This window comes from Phacochoerus africanus, chromosome 15, assembly GCF_016906955.1.
Source record: "Phacochoerus africanus isolate WHEZ1 chromosome 15, ROS_Pafr_v1, whole genome shotgun sequence".
NCBI lineage: Eukaryota > Metazoa > Chordata > Mammalia > Artiodactyla > Suidae > Phacochoerus > Phacochoerus africanus.
This window is the reverse complement of record NC_062558.1, coordinates 129,715,169-129,737,661: the sequence shown is the minus strand read 5'-3', so window position 1 is coordinate 129,737,661 and position 22,493 is coordinate 129,715,169. Positions and strand designations below refer to the sequence as shown.

The following is a 22,493-nucleotide window of genomic DNA, read 5'->3' as shown; positions in this document are numbered from 1 at the left end:
GCTCTTCATTTGAAAAGCAAAGCCACAGCCACAGCCGTCCACCCCCTGGGTCCAGACTGAGGGCTGAACCGCCAGGGGAATCCCCCACCACGGCGCTCAGCCCTGGGGCCTGTTATATATTATCCCATTAAACCTCTGGGACCAGTCTCAGATTTATGGCTGGCTGAAGTTTTTATTTAAAGATGACAGTTGACATAACAACTCAATGTCTTTGTTGTAACAACCTAGCGGCAGGGCGGACTTGGCCACTGGGGGGAGTTTTCCTTGCAGAACATCACCAGCCCCGGGGCCTGCAGTTTCAGGAGATCAAAGCAGGCAGAGAGGCTGGGCTGGGTGAAGGGCATTGTTTAAATACAGGTGCAATCAGCCCACCAGCCGGCTGAGTGCCCGCTACCAACTCTGAATGCCACCATGGGCTGGTGGGGAGGGTGCGCTCGTGGGTCTTTCACAGACTTTGTACTGGAATGGATGCCTTCTTTCCTCGCTGTTGGAAATTCTGGAAAACTAAGCAGGTGCCTGGCTGGGACATTTCCTAGGGCTTCCTGGGTGGACTGAGTCACTTCCCTCCCCTGGGGTTGAGTAATCCCTTGGGCCCCCTGCCACTGGGCTCTGAGAACTTGGTTGTTTAAATTGTACTAAATTTACTCACCAGTTTCTTCTGCTTCCCCCAGATAGCTCTCCACGGCAGCAGCCTCAGGGGTGGCAGTGGGGGCCCAGGCAGGCGACAGCAGCAGCTCCTTGATAAGAGCTGTCAGGAGGGGTCCGCTAGAGTTGAACAGTCCCTTGCAGCCTTCCGGGGACAAATTTTCCTTCTGCCAAATGCCTGGGGTTCAGCTTTGCTGTCGCCACGCTGTGGTGTGCTCAGGGACCCTGCACCTGGCCTGCCTTCCCTCCTGGTCCCGTTCCTTCTGTTCCCCGCTCTTCCCCTGGGTGGCTGGACAGTCCCACCTCTGTCTTTTGTCCCCTCCCAAAGCCGGGTCTCCCTGAGGCTTCTTGCTCCTTTCCTTTTTTTTTTTTTTTGTCTTTTGAGGGCTGCACCTGTGGCATATGGAGGTTCCCAGGCTAGGGGTCTAATCGGAGCTGAAGCCACCAGCCTATGTACACCACAGCCACAGCAACGCCAGAACCGAGCCGCGTCTGTGACCTACACCACAGCTTACGGCAATGCCAGATCCCTAACCCACTGAGCGAGGCCAGGGATCGAACCCACAACTTCATGGTTCCTAGTTGGCTTCATTTCTGCTGCACCACGACGGGAACTCCTGTCCCTTTCTGTTCCTGAAATTCAGCCTGTGTGTCTCTAAACAGCTGCAGAAACCACCAAGGTGCAGGGACTTGTCCAGAGCCCCCCTTTCATTTTTTCTTTTTCCTTTTTTTGGTCACCCCGCAGAATATGGAGTTCTCAGGCCAGGCATCAGATCCATCCTAAGCTGCACCTGCAGCAATACTGGATACTTAACCTACTGTGCCGGCTGGGGATCGAGCCTGTGTCCCACAGCTCCCAAGAGGCCACCAATCCTGTTGTGCCATAGCAGGAACTTCAAAGAACCACCCATTTCAGAAGGGACAGAATGGAGAACTTGAATCTCTGCCTGCGCCCAGAGCTACCTGCGTGACCTCACGCAGTGGCACCTTGGTCATCTTGCTCACATGTCTTTAGAGACTGAGTGTGGTGCAGGCAGCTTCTCTCTTTCCTTCCCTGCTCCCCTTTTTTTTCCCTTTCTCTCTCTAGTCAGGACATTAAAAACAAACCCCACCATCATCAGCCATCTTTATTATCCCACAAATGAAGGATGTTTCAACATCCCAAATAGTAGGAAAGAAATCATCTCAGGTAAAGAACGTCCTGATACCCAAGAATCTTCTAGAGCTGTTGCTATTAAGGAGAGGCTCTGGGTGGCTGAGGGGCGGGGGTGACCGGAAGCCCAGTTCCACTGTGTTCTCTTGTGTAGTTCTTGTCTTTTGCACCGTGTCCATAAGTGTAATTTACTTACAGAAGGTGTAACCCAGGATGATCCTTACACAACACAGCTCACGTGATCAAACTTTCCCTTCTCATTCTTTCATGAACCAGTGAAGAAAACTTCATGTCGGTGTGTGGCATCTGGGAACACTGGCCTCATCCTCTCAATTAAGTTCCTTAAGAAAAAGGGCCCACTTTTTTTTTTTTTTTTTCATTTTTGGGACACCCCATGGCATATGGAGTTCCCGGGACAGGGATTAAATTTGAGCTGCAGTCGCCACCTAAGCTGCAGTAGTGGCAACACTGGATCTTTAACCCACTGTGAGGGCCGGGGATTGAACCCACGTCCCAGCGCTCCCAAGATGCTGGCGATCCTGTTGTGACACAACGGGAGCTCTGGGCCCACCTTTTGGTTCTTGCATCTTTCACTGCCCTTCTCTTTCCAGCCTCTGCAGCCAGACAGCCTAGAGTTGAATCCCAGCTCATCTACTTCCTGGCTTGCTCCTGTGGAGGCCAGTGATTTAACCTTGTGGTGCCTCAGTTTTCCTCATCTGTACAATGGGCCAATGATGGGCCTTGCCTCCAAAAGTTGTAATGAGGTTGAGATGGAATATAGTAAGTGGTCAGTCAATGCCAGCTCTTTTTACAGCCACCACCCTCCTCTCTGCCTTTCCCCCCACCGACAGTCTACCAGAAAACATTTATCACTACCAATCTATATGTGGTGCCGGACACTGCCGACCCTGAGAAGACTTTTTTTTTTTGTTCGGTCTTTTTAGGGCTGCACCCATGGCATATGGAAGTTCCCAGGCTAGTGGTTGAATCAGAACTGCAGCTGCCAGCCATAGCCACGCCAGATCCCAGCTGTCTCTGCAACCTACACCCTAGCTCATAGCAACATTGGATCCTTAACCCACTGAACGAGGCCAGGGATCGAACCCGTATCCTCATGGATACTAGTCAGATTTGTTACGGCTGAGCCACAACGGGAACTCTGAAGACACAGCGCTTACTCTCAAGAAACACAGTCAGAAGTTCCTTCATGGTGCAGCGGGTTAAGGATTTGGCATTCTTGCTGCTGTGGCACAGGTTTGATCCCTGGCTTGGGAACCTCTGCATGCCACAGGCACAGCCAAAAAAAAAAAAAAAAAAAAGGGTGTGTGGGGAGGAATACACAGCTTAACTTACTGCTATTGGAGGGGAAAAAGTCACTAATTTGCCCCAAGGTGGGGGCCAGGGGAGAGTGAGGGCACATTTCTGCATAAATGTCAGGTCCTGGAGGAAGCACAGGGGTGCTTCTGGAAGGTTAAAAACAATAATGATGGCGCCTTCACTTTCACCTCCAGAACTGGGCTCCTGGGTAGTTTTAATTTTTTCTGGGCCTTTGCCTAGAAAGTGAGGATTCTAGGGAGGCTGCCCATAGCAGCCTGACGTTCTTATTTCCTTCCCTCTGGTAGAAACTAGAAACCAGGGGCCATCTGTTGTTTAGTCCACTCAAAAGAGGATGTTGGGGCTTGTTTTTCCTCGGGACCCAAGGGTGCTCAGGAGGCCTGCAGCCTCTGCTTGTCTCGAACAAAGCGTCTCTGGAAGGCAGCGGCGTTTTAGGCTGTGGGCACCTCCCCAGGCGGACCCCAGAGCATGGCACGTAAGGACGGACCCCCACCACTTTGGCAGATGCCCTCAGCTCCTCCATCGCTGGGGGCTGGCAGGCGGGGGTAGCGGCGGGAGGGGTGCAGTGCACACACAGGGGGCATAGGTGGCCTTTGAAAGGGTTGCCTGGGCGTTTGACTTTCTTTGAGGCCTCTGGCCTTGCGGAAAAACTGCCATGAGGCCATTTCTGAGCCAAACCATCCTCTCCAGCCTGTTGGCCTGCTCTGGTGGTGCTTGCTATTAGTATGATTATTTCAAAACGTTTTTGTTTTTATTATTATTTTCTGCTCATGGCAATTCAGGCAAACCTCCCCACCGAGGGAATTGCATGCCTGAAGGGTCGCTGTTCTCCGAAGCTAGATACTGGAGCTGATAAACACTTAATATTTAGACAGAGGGTTTCCATGACCTAGTTTCGCTGGAACCTTACATGGATCACCAGTTGTAACAAACTGATTCTCTGCTTCTAAGTTGGGATGAATTTTTTAAAAAATGTCATGTCTGATGTGGTATAAGTGATCCAGCTCTTTAAATAAGTTTTCTGAGGTGTGTACTTTCCCCGAGTATTTTAAGGGAGTATGATGTGTGTGTGTGTGACACCAAACCACTTTAGAGTTTAGGGTTCACATTTCTGCCTTTTTCTGGGGCTTGAATGGTTTGTTTTCTTTAATATGCTGTGCATTTGTTGGGGGGGTGTTTGAGGCAAAAAGTTTGAGGATGAAAGTTGACTGCTGTTGAGGAACCTGGATATTGAGATTCTGCTAAAATCTTTGATTTGGGGAAATTGTCTGCAGGATCATTTACCATGATCTTTCTGCAGACTAATAGCAGGAAGTCATACCGTGAGCGTTCAGGTCTCTGAGTGCTGGAGATGCCTTTTGAGTATGGATTTCCAAGGAATTAACGTCTGGAGAAGGTCCCTGATAGATATGACGTCATACCATCTATAAATAATGCACCGCACAATATGCTGCAAGCAGCCAGCCTCAGGCCTCCACGCCGTGATGCTGAGCCGGCTTTGAAATGATGGCTTTTACTAAAGTCAGAGACCACATAGGACAGTATCAATGTAATGGGAAAGTATATACCTCGTGCTTTCATGCTGGATGACTCTGGTACAGTCTTCTATGGGTTTTTGTCTTGTGGAATTCGACTCCGTTTTCATAGTCCTCTCCCAAATAATAGCTATAATCAATAAGGCTGTTGTGTTCTGGCCTCTGTCTGAGGATCAGCAGATGTCAAAAATAAAAATGGCTGCAGAGCCTATGCTAAGTGGCATGTGCTCTAGAGCAGGATAACCTAGACGTGGGCCATGGTTCCCTATTTTCTAGCTGGGTGACCCTTATAAGGTACTGTGCCTCGGTTTCCTCATCTGTGAAGTGGAGCTAATATTAACCATATCAGAGCGTCATTATGAAAACCAGATGATTTAACCCATGGGAGAAGCTTGGAATAGTACCCCGCGCATTGCGAATAATTTGTTGTGTTAGTGGTTCTTATTAGCCAATGATAGGTTCATCTGAAGATGAATTTATTGAAAAGAGATGAATTTATTGCAAAGAAGGTAATATTGTGCCTGCAAAAATCTGCAGATCTAAAATGCTTTGAAGAGTCCAGGAGATAAAAATTTTTCATTGCAAAAGTGTTTTCCAGCTGGTCTAATGGACAACAACAAATAAGCAGAGCTGGACAAAATCGAAACAAACGCTACCTCTGACAGGTCCTTGGTAGCTTCAGTGATCTTACTGCTGCTAGAAAGATAGGTGTAAGTGTTTTTCCTCCTTGTGTAATTCATCTAAAATGAAACTCTTATCAATGACAAAGGAAAGAAGAGTGTGGGGATCTTTGTGTTCCCAAGTGCCAGGAACTGGGGAGGAGATGAGACGCTAGGGAACTCTTGGTTTTGCTTTATTCTTAAGCCCAGAAGTAAAACTTTCTTACTATGAAGATAGGTTCTTTCCTTCTCCACATTATTGGGCTGATGGTGACATTTAAGTGAGCCGAGAGGAGTTCCATGGTGGCTTAACTGTATCCTGATTAAGAATCCGGCATTATCACTGCTGTGGCTCAGGTCACCTATGTGATGAGGGTTGATCTCTGGCCCAGGAACTTCTCAGACCAATGGGGGGGGGGAAGAGCTGAGATGGCTTGGGAAGACTTTACCTACATGCGTTGGAAAATAGCAGAAATCTCCTTGGGCAGAGGATACTGAATAACGGAAATTCCCCACATTACGTGGTGATCTATAGGGCGATGCCAAAGGGGTGGACCTCTGCCAATCTCATGGTGGTGGGATAATGAACAAAGAGACACCATTAAGTGAATGCGTTTGCAAATATTCCTTTATCTAGAGCTCTCTATTGATACCAATCAAGAAGGTTTTTTTTTTTTTTTTTTTTTTTAAAGGCATAGCCACAGGCCTTAATCAAAACCAAAAGACCGTCAGGAAGTCTTGGCAAAATTCAAACCAACATTTCCAGGAAAGCAAAGACACATGACAGAACATGAGCCAAAGATTCCTAGAGTAAGGACTGCTGGGGCAGAAGGTGGGCAGAAAGGCAAGAAGGAATTTCTCTTTGTCCAGGGCACCAAAGCCAGCAGCAGCCAGGTAACCATGGTCGTGGAGATACTGTCCGTGTCCTGGTGTACTTCCTAAGCCAGCCCTGAAAATTCTGTGCCTTCTGTTACAGTGTCAGCTGTAGATGTGTTTCATGACGTCAGTGGAAGGAAGCTGGTTCCCCAGGAGGAAACTGAAAAGGAAGGGCCATCCATTTGCAAACTCTTGTGTTCTGAGGAACAGTGGGGTTCTGGGGAGGTGGTCCTGGGGAAGGGGACAGTTGCCTGGATATTGTCCAGTACTGGTTTTTTCTAGGAGTTCCTAAACTAGGACACCTTACTTTCTGGACTTGGATTTCTCAGTCTGTTAAATAAGGGGACTAGACCAGATGAGTGGATTTTGAGTTGTAAAACTTTTTGTTCAAATGCAAGCTCGTGCAGAAACCTAATATGCAAAAATAATTAGAGTATGAAATAAAAGGGGGAAGGGAGAAGACCCAATTAACCAGAGCACGCTATTGGCTAAATGAGAATCCCCCAAGTGTATTTACTTGCAAGACAGTTCGGCTGTGAAAACTCAAATGTGGTTTGGTTTATTATTGAAAAGAATGTTAAGAGTTTTAGAATCATTTCAGGCCAAGGCTGAAAACTTACAGCCAAAAGACTTGTTCTGTAAGAACAAGAGAAAGAGAAATTTCTGGCTGCCCAACATTGTTCGTGGAACAGCAAGCTTGTGTCTCTACATTTATTTATTCAAGAGAAGATCTGGTAGGGAATTGGAGTAAACTGCCAAAGTGCATTCTTCAGGTAGGGAACAGAGTCAATTTGTGAAATGCTTTGTAGAATGAACCCTGTTGCAGAAAGTTCTCATGCTAATGATCTTTTAATTTGATTTATACTTTGTTGCAAAGAAATGCAGTCTTCAGAAGCTTGCTGTTTTAGCATTTGCAAAGAGAGCAGGGGACTAATTTAATATCCACAAACCAAAGATTCACTTTAGAGAAGCGGCAGGTCCATTTGAGATGTTTGAGTGAATTTGCCTCTCGATTAAAGAAATGCATTTGTTCCAAACAATTCTCTTACGTGGTCCATCACCAGTGCATGTTGAAACACAGCCCCTGTGGGCTTCTGGCTTCTACTTTATTTAGGCCAGGCCAGCCAATCAATGTCTAAAATCCAGGTAGATTTCCCAGATGCTGAGAGATGGAGTCAGTGTCAGCTGCTGCCTGAGAAATTAACGTGTGTATGAACCTCAGTAGAACAGGAGGGATCATAGAAGCTGAGTTACTACTAAGTCCAACATGTTTTGATACAACTTTCCTCCAAAAACATTTTAAACCATATGGCCCCCTTGCTACTTGCAGCAATGAACACTTCCAAGAATTTTAAAATGTATCCTTTTAAAATGATCTGCTTTGTAAACTTCTGAATTTAAAACTTACTTTCTCCTAGATTCAGACTTTTTTTTTTTTAAAGAGAAACATGTCTCTACTTTGAAAAAAGGGAAATGGAGGAAGGAGTATTAGCTATTAAAATTGTTCACTTAATAGATCATTATTTTAAGGAAGAAGAGAGAAGAAAGAATATTTTCTGGAGGGGCCACAGTGGGCATCATCAAGGGACCTAATGTGCTTCCTCCTTTAATCCTTCCGATGACTCCAAGAGATAAGGAGATTATCTTCATTTTACGCAGAATTTTGTCTGTGGTCACACTGTTCGAATTAGTCAAACTGGCTTTGGAACCTGAGCCCACCCGAAGTGACAGTCCACGTTTTTTCCTTTATCTCCGGGAAGGGGCCAAATTCTGTAGCTGTGTTGTCACTTCCTTGTTCAGGCGTAGCCAGAGTGTGTTAGTTGGAGGTCCCTGTCCTCTTTCCTTTAGTCAAGAGGCTCTCTTTTCAGAGGATAGAATGAGAGTGCACCAGATACAGAGTGACTGATTCATTCTGTCTACCATTGTAGAAACAGCCTGGCGCCGAACCATACTGGAGCCTGAGAGGCACAAGGAAAAAATGAGTTATTATTATCCTGCATTGTTTAAATTTTTGGTATTTTGCTTGTGATGGATTTTTTTGCATTAATTTTGATTTTTTTCAAACGATTGCAGGACCATCTCATTTATCTGATGCCTGAGTTTTTGGCACCTCCTTAAATTTTGCACCTCCAGCCAGTTGCCTCCCTTTCCCCACCCTAGACCCAGCCCTGGTACATACTTTTATTTATGTGCCAGCGGGCAGTGAGCTACCTGCTAGAGACAGAAGATCAAGAGCTCTCAGACTAGTGAGAGCCAGTCGTGCAAACCATCACAACACAGCCTGATAAGACTGTGCACAGCATGTAGGGAGAAAGAGTTGCCGTTGAATCAAGGTCCATGGGAGGAGGGCTCCAGGGAGCTGGTGGAAAGGTGAATGGGCGAAAGATGATGTACTCGGAGTGTTGGGAAATGACACGTCCCTTCTTAGCTCTGAGCCTCAGTTTTCCACTCCTGTAAAATGGAGGGATTGGTAGCACCTACTTCATAAGGTTGTTGTCAGGACTAGAATGAATTCGCTACGTTAAGCACCTCGAGTCGCTTCTGGATTATAACAGTGCTAAAGGTGAGCCGCTGTGGTTATGAAGATCATAGTGACCATTGTAAAAAGACAGTATCTTTGGGCCACATACACAGTCTGAACTTTGCTTTGCAGATATCCACGACAGTGATGGGAGTGCCAGCAGCAGCCACCAGAACCCCAAGAGCGCAGCCAAGTGGGCGGCTTCTTTGGAGAATCTGCTTGAAGACCCAGAAGGCGTGAAAAGATTTAGGGTTTGCATTTTTGTTGTTGTTGACTGGGATTGATGCAACACACCAAGCGGTTTCAGAGCCTGTGGGGGAAACCCAGGCCAGTTTTTAACACTGCGTGTCCCCACTTGAGAATGAGACCGTCGCACCTGTCATGCCCAAGATGGAAACGCTTTCCCGCACAGTTCTTATACAGCAGGCTGAGAGGGGTAGAGATGCTGGGGACGCAGTTCCATGCTTGTTGACGAAGCGTTTCTAGCTCTGTGACACCTGGAAGGGGGTGGCCTGGGTTTCTGTGATGTGAAGGTTTGTTCTCTTGTGTGTTGGGGATTTTCAGGATATATTAGTGGCAGTGAAAGAGGCCGGATGACAGCTGGCAAGGTGAAGTTGAACTCAAAGAGGAGGGCAGGTGGATGACAAGGCCAGTGCTGCCTAGAAAGGGTCTGCAGAAACCCCAGGTGTCAGAAGAACCACATGTGAATGTCAAGAATGCCTTTTATCGGCCCGACTCCCACTGACGTCTGTCTTTAAGCCTTGGGTCAGGCCAGGATAAGCTCTCGTGCTGTTGCTCCCTGTTGCAGATTCCAAGGAGGGGGTAGCAGGCAGGGCTACTCACAGTTCTGGACGGAGGACCCCAGTGAGCACCACCTGCATCTCGAGGAGAAAACTTCCATGCGTAGCCAGAGAGCTGGCTGTGCCACCAAGCCCCCCAACATCTGCCAAAGGAAAGCACACCTCCAACTTCAGATAGTTTTCATCATGGCATTTCTAGACATGCTTAATATGTTTTCTTTTGTTTAAAAAAAGGGGGGGGGCCTGAATTTAGAGGAATGTACGTTGTTTAAACACTGTCTAGAAGGAATGAATAGATCTTCCACTTTAATTTACTTTCTGGTAATTTATTGTCAGTTGAGAAGTGTAAGTAGATTCCTGCTTTTTTACTCTTCTTCACAATGTCAAAGTCATTAAGTTCAAATGCACGTGGAATTCTATCTAACATTAAACATACATGGGGTTTTTCAGGGCGGAGCTTGATCAGTTATTGAATTTTGACATATCTGTTCTTAAAGGGAAATGCTTTGTTTTTGAAGTAGAATACTGTTTGACATTTTTCTTTTCGTCCATAGGAGTTTTTAAAAAAAGAATTCAGTGAAGAGAATGTTTTGTTTTGGCTAGCCTGTGAAGATTTTAAGAAAACACAAGATAAAAAGCAGGTACTTCTTCCACTCTATAATCACTTTTTTTTTTTTGCGCCTTTTTTTAGGGCTATACCTGCAGCATAGGGAAATTCCCAGGCTAGGGGTTGAATTGGAGCTACATCTGCCGGCCGACACCACAGCCACAGCAATGTGGAATCTAGCCATGTCTGTGACCACATCACAGCTCACGGCAATGCCAGATCCTTAACCCACTGAGCAAGGCCAGGGATTGAACCTGCATCCTTGTGGATACCAGTCACACTCATTACCACTGAGCCACAAAGGGAACTTCCTGTAATCACGTTCTTGATCATTTTTTCCCCTTCTTATAAAGTTACAGCCGTCTTTCCAATAAATGTTGAAGTTGCCTAGAGAAATCTAATCCGTTTTGGACTTGGGGGAGGGGGGAGATTTAAGCTTCAGATTAGGCTATCTTGTATTGAGCAAATATTAAGTTTTTAAAAAGTGTGCTCATCTATTTTTTTTTGTCTTTTTTTGCTATTTGTTTGGGCTGCTCCCGCGGCATATGGAGGTTCCCAGGCTAGGGGTCGAATCGGAGCTGTAGCCACCGGCCTACACCAGAGACACAGCAACGCAGGATCCGAGCCGCGTCTGCAACCTACACCACAGCTCATGGCAACGCCGGATCGTTAACCCACTGAGCAAGGGCAGGGAGCGAACCCGCAACCTCATGGTTCCTAGTCGGATTCGTTAACCACTGCGCCACGAGGGGAACTCCCAATCTATTTTTAAAGGGAGCTGTTCAAATGGACAAATATTTAAAGTAAAAATAACGATTTAAGTCATTGAGAGTTCATCATTGAGTAGGATTTTTTTTCAGGAGTAATTTATGTGAATGCATCTCCCAGAGTTTGACATGCCGGCATCTTGCATGGATCTTGTAAAGCAGGCGTGTGGCGATAATGCATCAGATGGATTGTCAATTATTCAGTGTATCTTTGCAGAACATCTTGTGGTTGGCAGGCATCCCACATAAAAAGTTTCTGACTGTTCTCCTGGGTGGATATGTGCTCTTTGCAGGAGGTAGCCTTTAATTCCAATGTCAGCTGGATTTTCTGCCATTGAAGGGTGGGTGTCAGGAGAGGTGGAGGAGATTATGGAGAAGGCGGCTTGTGGATTGGGTGTGCTTACGAGGCCCATGCCTGCGTATTTCTGAGAGGCTAGTGGCTAAATGCCTGCAGCGGCTGGTAACTTATAGGACACGAGGGAGGTTTTTGGTGTGAGGCTGTAGGGAGTGGTGGGGACTGGAGCCATTAGGGGGTAGCCTGCCCTGCCTCCAGAGGCTCTATGTAGCGGGCTGCTTAGCTGACTTTGACAGTGAACGCTTTGTGGTCTATGGCCATCAGAGCCTTCCCTGCTTTGAGTTCTACCCACCTAGGTCTTGGCTTGCACACCCCTCACCCCAGAACTCTGAGGGACCCTTCCTCCCAAGGCAACTTCTATCTTCAGCCCAGTGCTGCCTGTTTTTCCAGAGACGCTGGACATTTGGCTTCTTATAGGAAACCTTCCGATTTTATAAATGATGGAACTCATTCTTTTAAAAGATGGAAAAGCTTGCCTGCCAAAAAAAACACAGCCATGGGCCGTGGCTGGCTCGTAGGCTGCCAGTTTTTGAGCCTCTGGCTCCACATAGCTGGAATCCCTGAGGCCAGAAGCCATTATGTGTTTGCAGAAGATGTCTGTATTGGTTTATTCAAAGGCTTTTCTGCCTCAGGCACCCTTTCTCTAAGATCAAGCCGTGTGGTCTTTCTACCACTTTCCGCTCTGTGGGGACAAGGGTGGATCCGAGGTCCCTTTAGCTGAACTTCCTCAGTCAGCTGAGAAAACCATCCCAACATAACCCTTGGCATTTGCTTCCTTCCTGCTTCTTCCCCCTGGAGGATGGCTTTGCCCGAGCTCCTGGGTGGTGAACGGCCTCAGGTGGTAGGGCCTGCTTTGGAAAGCCAAGTGTTGGCTGCATCCCTTGAGACAGGCGTGCCCCTTGCTCTCTTTTGCCCCCACCCAGGCCAAGGCCAGGACAACCCTCAATAAATACTGGCCTGGGCAATGGATATGTCCAGCCTCGCCCTAAAACCCTTGCTCAGACTCAAGCAGGCAGACAGATGTCCATTCCCTTAGTTTGCATGCTGGAGGTGAGAGGGGCCGACAGGTCAGCTGGCCCACCCCTGCATTGCACAACCAGGCAGCTGAGGTCCCCGCCAGCCCGAGCTGGGACTCGAATCTGCACCCTAAGCTGCCTGGTCGTTTCCCCTGCATAGGGTGTCAGTGTACCCTTTGATTCAATTGAGTTTTCCAGATCTTTGCAGTGTACCTGCTCAGGGCCAGGCCTTGTGAAAAGCACATGACATACAGGGACCAGGCAGAGGAGCCTCTTTAGGGAACAGGCTTTCAGAGGGGAAGCTGCTTGTTAAACAGTCCTTTGCAAGGATGACGAGTACAGAAATGGGAAGTCCAGCTTCTGTGGGAGCACAGGCCGCGGGTGTCAGGAAGGCCCCTGGGGAAGTGACTCTTGGACTCACATCTCAGTGGAGTCTGGCCAGGGGAGTGTTCCTGGAAGAGGGGAACAGCATGTGGGGAGCAAGGCCTGGAGAGAAGAGCTGAAGGAAGCCCAGAGGCAGGCGCCGTGCTTCAGGGGCGGGCTGGCTCTGCTTGCCTGGGGCACACCTGGAGACCCCGGGCACCAAGGTGAATGCTGGAAAGCCACGGTGTTGGATTGTACTGGCCCACCCACAACCCACAGTCAGAGCTTCCAGAATCTGGCCCTCTCTCTGTGCGCCCAGCCCAGAGAGGTGCGCCAGTCCTGTCCCACAGAACAGGACTCCTTGAAGGCTAGTGCCCTGGAGTGTGCCTGGCCATTGCTTCCGGGCAATGACCGACACTTCTCCCACCTGCCCGAGGATGCAGATGGCACTGGGAAGGGAGGTGGTGTCCACACCTCAATCTGGGTTTATCACTCAGCCTCGTGATGACAATTCCCGCCCTTCCAGATGCTGGAGCTGTGGTCTGAGCACTTAAGCTCACCCACAGCCGCCTGGCTTGGTGCAGAGAGAACCAGGATGCAGGCCCAGATCCCCTGTGTAGTCACGGGTGGGTCTGGCTGCAGGGGAAGTAAAACCAGAAGTAAGTTCTGTTTCACTAATTTTAAAAAGCAGAGGAGGCCATCGTACAGGGAGAAGTCGGCCTAACTGAATTGCACAATCAGACTTCCGTGTCTGATCCAGGGGGGACGGTTTCTCTCTACAGGGAACTAGGGCAGTTGTGAGACTGACGTGAGCCTTGCTTTGGCCTCTGTTATTTAAATAGGACCCGTGCTGGTTGGGTTTTGCATTCTTTGACTCTAATTATCCAGCCGGATCTCTCCAGAGCGCTTACCCAGTTATCTGGTACCTTGTATTTATCTTCAGTTCGATTTGCTTTTCCCTCTGTCATGTGGACTCTGGAAGGTTTGTCATCTTTGTCCTCTTCCCCACTGTATCCGAGCACCTAGGACAGTGGCTGGCTCTGTCCTTCCACTCAGGCCACTTTCAGATGACCTCTAACCTCCTGTTACCTGCTGAGCCCCTGAGGATCCGCAGTGGGCAGGGTCCTGGCCTCCCTGCTCACCTTGACATGCAGTCCGTCACTCAAGGGGTTGGATTTGAGTGAGGAATCTGCCCTCCGTTCTGTTGGGGCCTCTGTTCTCAGAAGCTCCGAACAGCGGGCTGGGGCTGTGTCTTCCCCAGTCTGTGCTTCACCCCCTGGCAGCCTGGAAAGCAGCCCTTTTGTTTGGGAGGGTCTCGACTCTGTTTCTGGGGGGGAGCCCTGGGGTTTAGGAAGATGGGTGGGTGATGCCTCCCACCCTCCCTCCTTGGGACGGTCCCAGGGTGTAATGCCAGGCACTTAGATTCAGCGGTCAGCCTTCAAAGCTGTTCTCTCCCTTTGCAATTTCTTTACAGTTTAAAATTTTCCTATAAAGGGCCTCTTCCTGTTGAATTAGCCCATGAGATACATCAATCTTCTAATACAAAACAGCATTTGTCTCATAAAACCTCAAAAAAAGCTCCAAAAAGGTGCTTCTTTGACTACTCCTGAATTCTTTCCTTCCTTCCGTCATCAGCTCATGCATATAAAGTTGGCTTACTGTGTGACAGGGCTTGAGATGGATACAGCCGCTGGTACAGATTTGTAAAAACCAAACAGAGTGGGGGCGGGGAAGTGGTGGGATGGTGCAAGATTTCTAATAATCATAGCTCTGAAAGCAACTTGCACTGATATGTTTAATTCTAATGGTACCGTGCATTTTTATAGTGTTTTAGAGTTAATTATGGGGAGCGGGGGTCTGTGGTTTTTGTTCATTTTATTACATTGTATTTAACACTAAAACTTGACCCAATATTTAACAGCGATTGATTTTTTGTTTAAAAAAAAAACAAAACTAAAAATCCAAAGTGACCAAGCACTCCTTCCATGAAATTCATTCATTTCACAGGTGAGTGAAGTAAGACGGGCTCATGCCTTTAAACCCTCAGCACACTCTAGATTTCACTGCCTCTTGGCTTTGGGCTGTGTCTTTTCCAGCTTTGCTTTTGCCCGTGGACCTGGCTGAGTTCAGGTGGGACAGGGTGGGAGCTTAGCTGTTCATGGTGTGGCCTGGGGCCTAGCATGGGCCTGCCCTACACCCCCGCTCCTTCCTGGCCCCTTTTGTCACTTTCAGATGGCCTCTAACATCCTGTTACTATAACTGAGGTTTCACTTACTCTAGACCTCTGTCTGCTGTATTTTCATTACTGAGGCTTTTTTGTTTGTTGTTTGCTGCTGAGCCAAAGAGGACGCTGAGATTACATTTTTCCTTCTTGGACTTTTTTTTGCTCTTATTTTTATACTAATAGCCCTTTAGAACCCCTTACACAGGCCTCTCAGATCATCTCTACCATCCAAGTTCCCCTGGGGACAGTCCTCCTGGGGTCCTCTGACCACAGCTCCCACGGGGTGACCCCAGGTCTTCCTTTGCCACCACTAGCCCTTCCCTGCCCCTCTCCGGCCGGCCTCCCACACCCAGGTCCTCTTCTGTCCGGAGTCACTCATTTTGGTGGAGCAGAACCAGCAATAACTTCTTGAGAGAGAGGACTGGGCATATAGACCTTTAAAGATCTTGAATGACATTTCTATTTTTTCCCTATTCTCCCATGTCATAGAGCATAGAATTGAATTCTAGGTTGAAACTCAGAATTTTGTAGACATTGGCCTATTATTTTCCATTTTTGTTAAGAATCAGTATGTTACAGGTAAGCTATTGTGTTTTGCTTTTTCTCTCTGGAATGGCATAGGATCCTCTTTCTGTCACCAGTATTCTAAAACTGTACAATCAGAGGCTTATGGAGAAGGGGTGGGTTCATTCATGGTGTGGGCATTTGATGGAGCCCTTTAACCTGGAAATTTGTAGTTCTGGGAAATGATCTTACATTGTTATTTTCACAATCATTTTTAAAGTAACTTCTTTCTCTCCATTTTCTCTCTCCCCCCAAGGATGACCATCCCCTAGATGAGTCCTTAATTTTATATTTTTTCCCCTCCTACTCTTTCATCTTTTCTATAGACTGGGGCCCCCTAGTCCCTTCCTGGTGGCCACAAGCCCGATATGTTTATAAACATCTCAGATCATCTGAGTTGGGAGAAACTTGTAGGGTGTTTCCGTGAAGGATTCCACTTAGTCCTTGTATCCACTTTGCCATCTCTTCCTTGCCCTCCTTCGTGTCTGCCACTTCCCCGAGTCAGTTTCTATAGAGGAGAAAGTTCCAGGCTCTTTTCTTCTGGGGGGTGGGGCGCGGCGGGATAACTGCTCAGGGCTGGGGGTCAGGGACCTGGGGGGCTAACAGCTCCCTTCTGCTGCCCTCCTCATCCCTCCGGCCAGGGTTCCCCAATGCCCTGGAGTTCCTGCTTCTTTTGGAGGTTTCTTGCTGGCTCTGCCTCCCCACTCCAACCTGGCAGGTGCCCAGGTTTCTTCCTGCTGCTCTCTGCAGTCCCTTATTGTACCTCTGAACGCTTTCCACGTCCTGCGTCAGTGCGCAAAAATATGCTCAGATTGTTCACCTGACACGTTCTTTGCCTCTTTTTCTGAAGCTGATGTTAAAATGAAAGGATCGAGCCATTACTTTCAGTTATGTGTCCTGTCCCATTGTCCATCTCTGGCAGAGTGATGAAAATGGAGGGGAGCGGGCTGATGGAGGCAAGGCGGGGACTCAGTGACAGGCAGGGTGCAGGGGTGGGGGGGGTGTTAGGGGATGGCTGCTCCCAGCTTCCTGGATTAGAGACAGCAGGACCCACCGGCCAGGAGGGAACCACTACTTTCCTTGCTGTTACGTTTGAGGTGACATTCAAGCCCATATTTCTAGAAATCAGTTGGCTTCATGGTCAGTAGGCTTGGGAGAGAGAAATGGGCTGAAATCTTGAGACACGGTGTGGCTGGGAACGCAGTCATATTAGGGCAGGACTTGGGAAACTCCAGAATTTATGGGGGGGCACAGAAGGACAGGAGCTGGAAAAGGAGGCAGGTGGAAGCTGGGAAATGCTAGAGAATTCTGAGAGGGCAGCCGCGGTAAGCAGGACCAGGGGCTGGAGGTGGAAGGACATGAGTGAGCTGGTGGGAGGGGCAGAAGCCGGGGGCTGAGGAGCAGGTGGCGCGGGGGGACAGAGTGGAGCCACAAAATGCACATTTTTCTTTTGAGATGTTTCAGTAAGAGGTCATTAGCTATAGGAGGATGTGGAGTAAAAGGTTGTGTTTTCCCAGTGGGGGGAAAAAAAAAAATCCAAGCACGCTCACTGGGAGGGAGAGAGGAACCAGAACAGACAGAGGAACCAGCCCGTCCAAACTGTGGGCTGCAGATGCTCTTGTCCTTGTTCCGGGTCGATCTCTGTTTCTGGGGCTGATGTTGAAGTGAATTTGCTTCTCCTAAACTTGCACTTGCTGGGAGCAGCGTCTGAGGGCTAACTTCTGCCCGAGTCTTGCCACGGCTGGTGCGCTGCCAGGCTGGTGGGGTGTCTGGGAGGCAGACCTGGTCCGTGCTCCACAGACTGGTCCTCAGGTGGATACTGAGACTCATCACCTGGGCCCAGGGGGAGGAATGCTTTTCCAGCACTTTCTGGGGCAGAGTTGGGTGCTGGGCCCATTTGCTGTCCTGGCAGGACAGACACTCGCAGCGGAGGCTGCAAGGGCTGGAGGAGCGCGGCAGGCCACCCAGGCTGTGCCCAGGGTAGGGGACCTGAGCGCTGCCACCTGTCTCCCCCCCTACCCCTAGTGGGGGATGTTCTCACCCTGTCCCGACCGGAACTAGAGTTGGGTTAACCAAGCTCTGGAAAATATACCAAAATAACTCGAGCCACCCGGTTCTTCTTTTTCGTTGTGTTCTCGGCGTGGACACCAGGCCTTCCCGTGACCGGCTTGCGGTCGGCAGTCTCAGGGTTTCCCTTCTCAGTCACGCTTCCTACCCCGGCCCGATAAGCTCTGCCCACGCCGCCGTCACCCTGAACGATTAGTCAGAGACGAGGGCGGACTGGGGACCCTGCACTCTCCGCAGACAGGGACGCTGGGTGCTGGGGACATGTGGGTGGGGCCGAGAGCCAGCCCCCCCTCCAACCTGCTTCCTGTCCTCCCTCCACCCCCACCTCTAAGCCTCAAGCTATTCATTACACTTCTTTTCAGAACCACCCAAGACAGCCCGGCTCCATCTGGAACACGTGTGTGTGTGTGTGTGTGTGTGTGTGTGTGTGTTCAAGGGGGAGGAGAAGCCTACAGTGATTTGTGCTTCCAGAGCCCCACGTGGAGGTTGCTAATCTGCTGGCTGCACGTCTGCCACTATGAAGTGCTCTTACAACAGGAAGTGGTTTTCCAAAGATGTTCCTTCCTGACAGAATGGGGGTGGTGGGGGAGGCCCAGGCCTCGTGGGGGTGGGGGGAGGCCGTCTTCGAGAGGCAGGCGGCCCCAAAGGGCTGCCCCACTCGGGTCTTCCAGCCTGTCCCCTGGAAGAACCACATTGCCATTAGGCCCCCACCCGGGCAATGTTCCCGCGCGTCTTGCCCAGGCTTTCTTCCTGGGGCTGGCAGATGGCCAGGCCTCCGCCTCATGGGGTCTTTTGTCAACTGGTCCCCAGAACTATACAAAGTTAAAAGATGGCTTTTCCCCTCCTTTCAAGCACCAGGAATTGAACCTTCTGGGGGTTTCCATGAGGCCAGAGGTTTTCAGAATCCGGGGTTTCCTAAGCCAAGCTCTGCAGCACGTGTGGGGCTCCAGGTGGGCTCTGGAGAGAAGGGCGGTTTTCTAGAGAGACCCTGAGCAGCCCCCTGGCTTCTCCTTGCAAATCACATCTCTGCGGCTCTGTTTCAGAGGCATTTATTGTCTGGTTTCCTCTGTCGGGTGAGGTACCATGAGGCCTCTGATGCATAGAGACAGCCCCCATGTCTGCTGCCTGCACGGTGAGAGCACAGGAAGTCAGAGAGCCTAGAACCCTCAGGGGACACCTCCAGGACCCAGCAGGTGCCTGCTGTTTGTAAGACAAAGCGATCACCCTGAGAGCGTTCCTGTACCAGCCGCTGCTGGGATTCGGTGCAGCCTAACTGCAGGTGTGGACGCCTTTGCCAACCTCTGCTGATGAGGGCAGACGCCTTCCGGCCCGACTGCTACCTAGGCCTTGGGGCAGGTGGCCGAGGGTTCTATCTTGCTAACACTCATAGCTTGTTCCCTGAAAACGACCCCCAGTCCTGGTGCCTGGTAGCACCACCTGGGGGATTAATGTCTTTTGTAAGCGTGGAACTGAGCAGAAATGCCAGGCTTTGGACCAAGTGGTCCTTCGTCTCCCTGGTTAAGCCACGCTAGCTCTCCTGGCCTCCTTGTCCTCATCTGGGATGTGGCCCTAACTGGAGGAGGGCACTTGGCTAGGCACCCAATGGATTAAGGAAATGGGCCCCTAGTTATAAACCACCTAGTGAGTATCTGGAGCATAGTAGGGGCTTGGTAACTGGCTGGGATATGTGTTCATCGTTTAATTTTTTTTTTTTGTCTTTTTGCTATTTGTTTGGGCCGCTCCCACGGCATATGGAGGTTCCCAGGCTAGGGGTCTAATTGGAGCTGTAGCTGCCAGCCTACGCCAGAGCCACAGCAACGCAGGATCCGAGCCGAGTCTGCAACCTACACCACAGCTCATGGCAACGCCGGATCGTTAACCCACTGAGCAAGGGCAGGGATCGAACCCGCAACCTCATGGTTCCTAGTCGGATTCGTTAACCACTGCGCCACGACGGGAACTCCTAATTTTTTTTTAATTGCAGCAAAATAGACGTACATTTTACCATAACCATTTTTTAGGGTTCTCATGTTTACCAGTTCAACCATTTTAAAGGGAGCAGGTCAGTGGCGTTAAACACGTTCACCGCGTTAAACAGCTATCACCATTATGTAGTTCCAGAACCTTTTCATCATGCCAAACAGTAACCCCTTACTCACAAGGCAGCCACCCCCCCATTTCCCCCTCCCCCAGCCAACCACTCCTCGCTGTCTCTATGGAGTTGCCTGTTCTGAATATTTCATATGAATAGACTCGTGTAACAGGTGGCCTTTCATGTCTGACTTCTTTCACTGAGGATAATGCTTTCAAGGTTCATCCCGTTGTAGAATGTGTCGGTACTTCCTTCCTTTTTATGGCTGAGTGATGTTCCCAAGAGTCCTTTGGAGAAGTCACAGGGTGGTCAGGAATGCTACCTAATGTCACTCACTCTGGGCCAGGATTCCGTCTTTATTTCTGAATGGATAGTAAGGCAGTTTTGTGACAGGAGCTGCGACTACAGGTGCATGGAAGGCGAGGGGAGGGGAGGGGAGGGGGCCAGGCTGACCCCGAGCCCCACCCCCACCCCCCAAGGGCTCTTACAGCAGCAGCGTCTCCTGCTGGACTGGGCTGGAGAGGGGAGCCGGCTCGGGCCCGGAAGGGCCATGCTCGCAGATAACAGACAAGCTCTCCGTGTCTCCCCAGATGCAGGAAAAGGCAAAGGAGATATACATGACCTTTCTGTCCAGCAAGGCCTCATCACAAGTCAATGTTGAGGGCCAGTCCCGGCTCAATGAGAAGATTCTGGAGGAACCACACCCACTGATGTTCCAAAAACTCCAGGACCAGGTAATCAGACTTCCCTACTTAGACCTTGACTTGAAAACTGACATCCCCCCACCACCCCAAGTCTGGAAGAATTCAGTTAAGAGTAAACGTTAGACACCCGTCTCTTCCAGATGGACAGGCTGAGGCCCGTGGAGGGCCTGTGGTTGGTGACAGACAGATACTGACTTGCCAGGCCCAGGAGCTGGCCCGGAGGAGCCTCCCTCAGGCCTCTTTCTGTCTACACACAGTTTGACCCAGCAGGGTTATCTGGCTTCTCAACCAGCTTAGAAGGGAGGCTGGAGTTAGTTGAGGAACCCACAGAGGAAGCAACACGTGATATAACTGAAGGTAGGAGCAGCCAGAAAAATCTAGCAAACAAGCACACAGACTCGAAGTGGCAGGGAACCTAAGGTTGCTGTGCTAATGCCCAGATATTGCCACCTGCTTCTGATGGCTCAGGAGCCCACTTTGCCAACATAAGTGCACTTAAAGCAGGAAAAGTTAGGTTTCAAGAAAGGACCTATAAGGGGTAAACTTTAGTTTTCTGGCAAATTTTCATAGGAGGAATGCCAGAAGTAAGATAGGCAAAAGGGATGAAATTGTACTGCAGAGGTTTTTGTTTTTGACATGAATTTGCAAATGTGACTATTCATAGCATACTCTGTTCTTAGGAAATGGTATGTACACACTTGCAGAGCATGGAACACTGGCAGATTTCAACCTTCTGCCAGCCCTGTTCTTACTGGGGAAGCCAAGGCCTTATTTGGCACATAGGTGGAGACTAGCTCTTAGCTTAATTCAGCCCTCCTCCAACATGAACAAGCCCAGAGCCACCTGGAGGGTTTTGTTTTGTTTTGTTTTTTGCACTTTTTAGGGCCGCACTCATGGCATATGGAGATTCCCACGCTAGGGGTCGAAATGGAGCTACAGCCACCACCTACACCACAGCCCCAGCCACGCAGGATCCAAGCTGTGTCTGTGACCTACACCACAGCTCACGACAACACCGGATCCTTAACCCACGGAGCGAGGTCAGGGATCGAACCCACATCCTCCTGGATCCTAGTTGGGTTCCTTAACTGCGGAGCCATGAAGGGAACTCCTGGAGGGCTTGTTAAAACAGAGGCTGGACTCCAGCCCCAGAGTTAGTCAGCAGGCTTGGTGGTTCCCAGGTGGGTCGAGATGTTGTCTTCCCAACAAGTTCCCAGGTGACTCTTATGCTGCAGGTCCCAGGACTACACATTGAGAAACCACTGGCCCATTGCATCGTTTGGCGTTTTTTGATCACCTGGAGTGGGCACTGAGCCCAGGACATATCCCAACATCCAGCAGGCCTCACTTGCTCAGCATCAGATAGAAAACAAGACAGGTAGCAAATACAAGTATGAGAAGTAGCTGGAGACTGTTTTCCAATTGATACAGTGGCAAGTGCAAATTCCGCATGAATTCTGAATCAAGTTTGGGGGTTGAATGGACGCCAGTTAGCATGGAAGACTTGCTGAGGGCTTCCTGGAGGTGGTGATTTTGAGCCAACAAGAGGGGTGCTGTGGACATGAATTTGTGGAGGGGAAGGGAAGTGGGAGGAATGGTTCAAGGCAGTTCTTGGGCTGTAACCCCACAGGGATCCACCCCACCTGGACCTGATTTGCTCCCCGGCTTCTTAGGGCGCTTTGACATGCAGCCAGGGCTGAGAACTGCACTGACCTTCTTGTGTTCTAGTTATTCTCAGTAAGAGCAGTATCTACCTTTCAGAGGTGCCCTTCTGTGCCCAGCCCCCTTGGCATCTGTACTATCACATTTATGCTCCAGTGAGCAGTGGCATTCCCATTTTGATGGGGAGGAAAGCTGGGGTCAAGGGCACAAGTGGTTTGTTAGCACAAAGTCCCGCAGGTATAGGAAGTGCTGGTGGCTGTCACGCCTGCTTTCAAAGACTACACTGTGTCCCCCACAGCCTGAGCAGCTGCCCTGGGCTCCAAGGCAGCCTCACACTGCTCCTCAAAGCCACCTGAGATCTGCTGGAGCAGAGGGATTGGAAAGCCATGGTTGTATATGGTTCTTTTCTGGGACTGCAGAAGCCACCTGGGGTGGCGAGGAGTGGGATGGGCTGCTGCCATTCCATGTGCGAGACCACGGGCTCCCGAGGACCTGGCTCTCCTGCCGTTAAGGCTTGTGACACGTCTCAAAATCCAAGGGCCTGGCTG

The 22,493-nt window shown here is 49.6% G+C and overlaps 1 protein-coding gene across 2 annotated transcripts in view; it reads left to right on the top strand.

Moving 5' to 3' along the window:
- Positions 1 to 22,493, top strand: part of RGS10 (regulator of G protein signaling 10) — a 36,629-nt gene that overhangs the window by 2,839 nt on the left and 11,297 nt on the right. The window contains exons 1-4 of one of the 2 annotated variants that reach the window (XM_047760647.1): positions 3,134 to 3,608; positions 8,857 to 8,975; positions 10,079 to 10,165; positions 20,170 to 20,313. In XM_047760647.1, coding sequence (XP_047616603.1) covers positions 3,602 to 3,608; positions 8,857 to 8,975; positions 10,079 to 10,165; positions 20,170 to 20,313 — 357 coding nt within the window. In that variant the 5' untranslated portion in view covers positions 3,134 to 3,601. Of the gene's footprint in view, positions 1 to 3,133; positions 3,609 to 8,856; positions 8,976 to 10,078; positions 10,166 to 20,169; positions 20,314 to 22,493 lie in introns of those variants that run through there. The other variant, XM_047760646.1, reaches the window with a different exon arrangement.